Consider the following 6,398-nt stretch of genomic DNA (forward strand, 5'->3'; position numbering starts at 1 on the left):
ATGGGAGGCGGCTGATCAATGTTTCTCTCCCTCTCTTTCTTTCTCCCTTCCCCTCTCTCTAAAAATAAATAAACATTTGAAAAAACAAAATAAAATGAGACATGCAATGTATGGCTAGGCATGTTTCAAGCATGTTTGGGAACTGCACAGGCTTCCTTGCGAATCTGAGAACCCTCCAGCCCTCCTTGGGAATCTCTGCTCCTGAGCCTGACTAACTACCCGCCAAACCCTTTACAACTTTCCTAACTCCACAGAATTGAGGGGAAAAGGATATTTTGAACACAACTTGTCCTTCTCAATTCCTTGGCCAAAGAAGAAACTTTCTGATCTGCTTTACCAAACGGTTTTGTTTTATTGGCGCCAAGCAACACTGAGCAGAACCACTACAATTTTGGGTCCCTGACCCGCAGGGGTCAGTGACAACATCATATAGTTGGTGCTTTTAATTAAAAATGAAAAAAATAACATCATGCAGGCCAAACCTCTTGCAGGCACCTGATGGCACCTTCTCTTCCTGCAGACAAGGGAAACCCATGATTATCTTGAGGTACCCCCCACCACATGGGGGCATGGGATGGCCCCAGAAGAACTACAAAATCCCCCGGACAACTGACATTTGTGAAATATGGTGGAGCTGAGTCTCAGACTCCTTTTACACTGTGATAACTCTGGGTTTGGAAGAAAAAGGTGGGCCAAGTTCCAGGCAGCCACTCCTCGCCACCCCAGCTTTTGGGGGCTGGTGGATTGTATGGGGCTGGCTGGTGGAGAATGGGAAAAAGTGGGGTCAAGAACAAGTGGGGCTGGCCCACTGTAGCAGTCTGAGTAAGTCATGTGGCAGCTCCAGGCACAGAATGTGCCGTGATTCCTCCCCTCCACCTTCTGCCCTGCCCCCTTTCTGCCACCTTGTCCCATCCACTTGTCCTAGGTATGGCAGCACACCAGAGCTGGGAGCAGGCCAGGTAGGAGGTGGATGCCAAGTTTTCACCTGGCTGTGTGTCTAAACATCTTTGTCCTTCCTCCTTGCCCTCTCAGAAAGTCCCATTCAGTGAGGGGTCAGCGGGGACAGGCAACACTGAATTCCTTCTCCAGACCCTGAACAAACTGGTCGTTGAGGAAGAGCAGCTGACCATGGGGCAGGAAACGGGTCAGGATGCCCTCAATTCGGTCAGCCCGGAGCAGGAGATTGGAGCCAGGGGCCAGTAGTCGGAGGTGGTCGAAGAGGAGGCGTGCCAGCAGCTGGAGTGTGCTCTCGGCCAACAGCAGGTTCTCATGCGCATCCAGCACCAGGGCAAAGCCTAATGAGAGCACACCCAGCCACACCACCGTCCGAGGCTCCCGGAAAGGGTCCCCTGCCGCCAGGCGGAAGGCCCCTCGTGGGGCCTCGTGCAGGGGCACTGGCTCATCTGAGGACTGGGGCTGCAGGTCTGTGGGGGGCCTGCCAGACGCCTGCTGCTGCAGCCGGCACATGGACTCCACCTGCCTGGGGAGAATGGGTGGGTCACAAACTTCTGTCATCCTCATGACCACCCCTGGAGCCACAAGATGCCATTATCCCCATATCTCAGATGTAGGAAACTGAGTCCCAGAGAGACTCAATGACTTTCCTGGGGCCACAAAGAAAGTATGAGCTGGAACAGAAATCCAGGTTCCAGCCTCCGGGCCCTGAACCATTTCAGTGTGGACAGAAGGCAGATTTTGAACACAGCTCCTTGAGCTGGAAAGGAGCACCTGACAAAGAAGATCCTGACCCACCTGCTTCACAGAGGCCTTCTCAACATAAAGAAAAGCAACCAGTGAGAACTGGTATAAAAGCCACATCCAGCCTGGGCAGTCCAAACTCTCCACCCTCATTCCATCCTGCAACCTCTCCAAATAAAAAAGACCTTTCACTTGGCCATCCAGGCTCTCTGATCCCTCCTGAACTGCCCTCTAATTTGGGTCATGCACAAGGTGGTCTTAAAGGAATGTTTGGTTTTCTGTGCCACACAAGGGTGCAGAGGCCCAGAGAAACAAGAGGATGGCAGGAGTCTGACACAGGGCTGTCCCAGAGTGTTAATCCTCCATCCAGAATGCACGGGACCAAGAGACTGGCACCTACTACCTCTGTCTGGGATGGGAAGGTCCACAGCCAGCCACCTCATCTGGAACAGTGTTTCCCAAACTGCACTGTGTGAATCCCAGGCTTTTGGTAGGCTCTGGACATTAAGAGATCCCATGTACCATATTCTCTTAGAGATGTATAAAGCCTACAGGCATACTAAAGGCCCTGAGAAGTCCTATACTGCAAAGCAATGTTTAATCTGTAGTGGTGTTTGCCAGCCTTCAATCAAATCCCAGTTCTATTGCTTTCTAGCCGCCTAATCTTAAACTCTCTGTACTTCACATGACTCATCTGTAAGGTGGGGATGATAACTTTATCTACTGCAAAAGACTGTTACAAGGATTAAGTAAGTTCATATACATGAAATGCTCAGAACATAAATGCTTAGCACATATTTTAGGCTCAATAAATGCTAACTGAAATATAATAATAGCATTATTATTATTCCCTTTTTTACATTTTAAAGAACTAATTGTAGAGTCTTTTTTTCTTCATTATTATTTTCTTTAACCCTTTTTTACATAACACTTGTGAACGACTGTGAAAGACTTTGGAAAATGCAACTCTAAGACTTCCTCTCGATTCTTATTCCTCCTGTTTCTGTGTGCCCCCCAGAAAACCTATCAACAATCAGGCATCTGTTCAATGTAGGTGTGGGCTGGACTGAGCTGTGCAGTTACCTGGCAACGGCCAAAATCTGCTCCTTGCGGAGAAGCCTGTCCCTCTCAACACCATGTGGTCGTGGGTCATCAGGTGAATTTTCAGCACCGAAGACGCAGGAGTAGAGTACTCGGCAAAGGCCTGTGTCCTCAGCCTGTGGGGCCCTCAAGGTGTGGATGATGAAGGCGTGGACCATGGCTCCAGGGTGGGTGCTATAGGGAGCCAGACAGCTCAGTGAGATGAGTGTGAAACCCCAACAGGGGAGGCAACCACAGAAAGCATCTCTGACCTAGCAAAGTCTGGAAGTATGTTTGGAGGCTAGTGCGGCTTGTCACTGGTCCTCTTCAGCCACCCAGCCTCTGAATAACAGTCTGGTCAGCATCACCTCTGCCCATAACAGTCTGGTGGTGAAGAAATCTGACAACCCCAAATTCAGTTCTACAATACAACTGGCCAGGAATTTTCAAAAGTGTCAAAGTCATGAGAGTCAAGGGAAGCTAGGGAGCTGATCCACACTGAAGGGGACTAAAGAGACAAGACAGCCAAAAGCAACATATGTTCCCTGATAGGATCCCAGACCAAGAAAAAGGTGGTTTCAATAAAGGCCATTATTAGGACACCTAGAAGCATTTAAATGTGGACTACAAGTTATATAATAGTTTTGATTATTATTTCCTAATTTTGAACGTTGGGTAATGTCTTCTTTCGAAAAAACACACTGATATACCTCTAAATGTGGAGGTAAAGAGGCACCACATCTTCAACTAAATTATCAAGGGGGATAAAAGTTCTTTATTTTAAAAATTCTTAAAATTTTCTGTAAGTATGATCATTCCACAATAAAGACTAGATGATGATGGTGATGATGATGGTGGTGGTGGTGGTGTCTGGCTGGCTCAGTAGTAAACCAGGGTTCAAAGGTAGCGAGTACACAGTGTGCACATATCTGTAGTTAAGGGTAAACATATCGTCCGTTTAAATTGGTCAAAAAGGAAGGTTCGCGAAGGCACTTTCAGAACCGGAGCCTGCTAACCCGGCGCTGACCTACATTGACCCTCTAGCCACAGAAGAACACGTCATCAGGCCTCGCCCTAGCATTCCACCCCCGACCCTCCAAAGAGAAATGGTAGCAGCAAAGACCCTTACGTCACTGCCTCGCGCAACCCTGCAGCGCAATGCATTTTGGGGGTTGTAGTTCCTTGCTCCAGTCGGCTAGACCCAGGCGGGCATCCCGCCCAGAGTACAGTATACTGCCCCTTCAGCCCCGGGCCACTGTCCTAGAGGCGCCGCACTCACCCTTCCCTTCTGCTCCTGCAGCCTTCTACTAACACAGCTTCGCTCCGCAGACTGGGGAGCAATGGCGGCTGCGCGGTCCCTAAGAGTCTACGCACACGTCGAGTCGCGGGAGCATTCACGAGGGTGACGCGCGCTGGGTGGGCGGGGTCTTCACGGCCAGTACAGTGCTCCGTGCGCCAGGAGGGGGCGTTCCAGGCGTTCCCGCTTCTGGACACCGGGCGCTGTTGACCCTCTTAATCCGACAAAAGACCCCTTGCTCCGAGCTCCGGGCGTTGCCCGCGCCGGTCACTCTTGGTACGCCGGGCTGCCGCTCGAAGCCCTGGGCCAGACCAGCCCCAGGCCACTGGCTCGGGTCGACCGCGAGGGGGCGCAGCGTCTCATCCCGCGGACCTTTGGAAAGAAGCCGGGTGGCCTTGTTGTCGCCATAGGGCGGGGTTCAGACGTTCGTCGTCCCTACTCGCGTTGTGCGACTCGCCGGACCGGAACGTGCGGGGCGGACTTCTGAAACTGGCCAATACGCGTGGGACTCATTAGGGCGTCTAATGAAATGCAGATTCCCGGAAATTTTGACTTTGGGGGGAAATATGCGTATTTACGTAGTTTTGGAAGAGGGATTTGGGGCTGTGGGTTACTGCAATGGCTTAATAGTAGGGCTCCGCTTGGAGTAGAACTGTGGTCCCATCCCTGTCACCAGCTGCGTGTCCCTGGCAAGTCAGTCACTTCGTTGGACCCCAGTGAAGCCCATAGGATTTAGTAGACGGACCAGTTTTCCTTTTAACTTCCTCCTTGTCATCAAAGGCTTAGTGAAGAGGCTTATATCGCAAACCTGAAAGGTACACAACCAGGTGCCAGCTTCCAGAGCCCTGCAGTGGGGTAAAAGCCCCAACTGGGGCCTTGGCTCAGAGGTGTTTGTTGCCTGTCCTGGGTGTCCGCCTTCCCCACACACATACACATTCGTTTACCTCTTGGCATGTGAACTGCCCAGGCCTCCCCAGATGTGTCCCAGTGTTCTGTTTTTCAGAATGCCCACACTGGCTGTTCCCTCAGCTTAGAAGACTCTTTGCACCTCTTTTTGCCCTTCAAAATGTGCTCAGACAAAAACTTAGGGGAAGCATTCCTGTCTAAACTGCCCATTAGCCTTCAGGTGTCCCCTTTCCACCCCGGGTCTGCCTATGGTAGTGATGTCACTCATGAAGTCCAGCCTGGCTATAGTGCCCAGCTTCACTCCCTAGGGCCATAACAAGGCAGGTCAGGAGCCAACCCAAACACAGCCCTTAAAGACTGAAAAAATGAAGGACAGGGACAGTGGTGCCAGGGCTCTCCAAGGGCATTCACTTTGGCCCCTTCTGGCCACAGGACCTAAGCAGGGGGCCACTGAAGACAGGCTAAAGGAGGTGGCCAGGGGCTGGCCAAGGCATGTGGGTATTTTGACCATGAGTACAACACACAAATACATTTGTAGATGGAGGGACAGGCCCAGAGAGTGTGGGGCCCCAGCCATAAAGCTGGGGGTGATGTTGGCTCAGTTCCTAGTCCCTGGTCCCTGGTCCCTATCGCTGTCAGCCAGGACTCCTGTCTGCCAACTGATTACAGCAGAGAGCTGGCAGAGGGCTCTGGCTGCTGGAGGCCACCTGGCATCTGGAATACAGTATTCCGGCCTCTGTCCACTCCTCAGGCATTGAGTCCAGTCCAAGTCCCAGGCCGATGGGGGGCCTGGCTGTGTGAGGTGTATGGAGGAAATAGCAATGAGAAGCTGGCCTGAACCACTACGCTGAAGGCAATGGAGGACTCAGATGAGGTGGTATCCAGTTGAGTGGGGCAGACTCAGGTGCCATTCCTGGGTTTTTACAGCCCTCAGCCAGCTTATGTGCCCCTGAGATCAAAAGCCATGTGCCGAGGACAGTGAGGAAGGAAAGATCCTGGGTCCCTGAGACACCACAGAGCCTTGCTGCCAAGTGAGGAACACATACATTCATTTTGTTAAATTGCTATGTGGGGTTTCTGTTGCATGCAGTCTAACTCCTTCTTAAGTGATGCAGCATGTGAAGTGGGCAGGATGGAGCTTGGCATGTAGTAGGCACTTAGTAAATCAATAAGCGTTGACAACTATTAATCCAGAGGCAGAACAGGAAAGCAGGTGAGGCCTCCTGGTCTGGTGGCACCTCAGAGGCAGGGGATGGATAGGGTGAACTTCCCAGTACTTCCTGGGGTTATAAGACCTGCCCTGAAGACAAAATGGAACAGTCTGAGTGTGTTGGGGGCAATGTATATGCATGTTCATGTGTGTGAGGCTTTTATAGTGGTTACCCTAAAGACTGCAGTGAGGCCAGGCCCACAATTA

General features: G+C 51.4%; 1 protein-coding gene across 1 annotated transcript; it reads right to left on the bottom strand.

The window, feature by feature from the left end:
• Window positions 1-332: 332 nt before the first annotated feature.
• AP5S1 (adaptor related protein complex 5 subunit sigma 1) lies at window positions 333-4,116 on the bottom strand. Its single transcript, XM_090285229.1, has 3 exons — window positions 4,058-4,116; window positions 2,782-2,973; window positions 333-1,480 (listed from the first exon to the last, which is right to left on the bottom strand). Exons 2-3 carry the CDS (start codon window positions 2,955-2,957, stop codon window positions 1,054-1,056), a joined length of 603 nt encoding a protein of 200 aa, XP_090141355.1. The 5' UTR covers window positions 2,958-2,973; window positions 4,058-4,116; the 3' UTR covers window positions 333-1,053.
• Window positions 4,117-6,398: the final 2,282 nt, after the last annotated feature.

Source organism: Furipterus horrens, unplaced genomic scaffold, assembly GCF_987537825.1.
Source record: "Furipterus horrens unplaced genomic scaffold, mFurHor1.1.pri manual_scaffold_8, whole genome shotgun sequence".
Lineage (NCBI taxonomy): Eukaryota > Metazoa > Chordata > Mammalia > Chiroptera > Furipteridae > Furipterus > Furipterus horrens.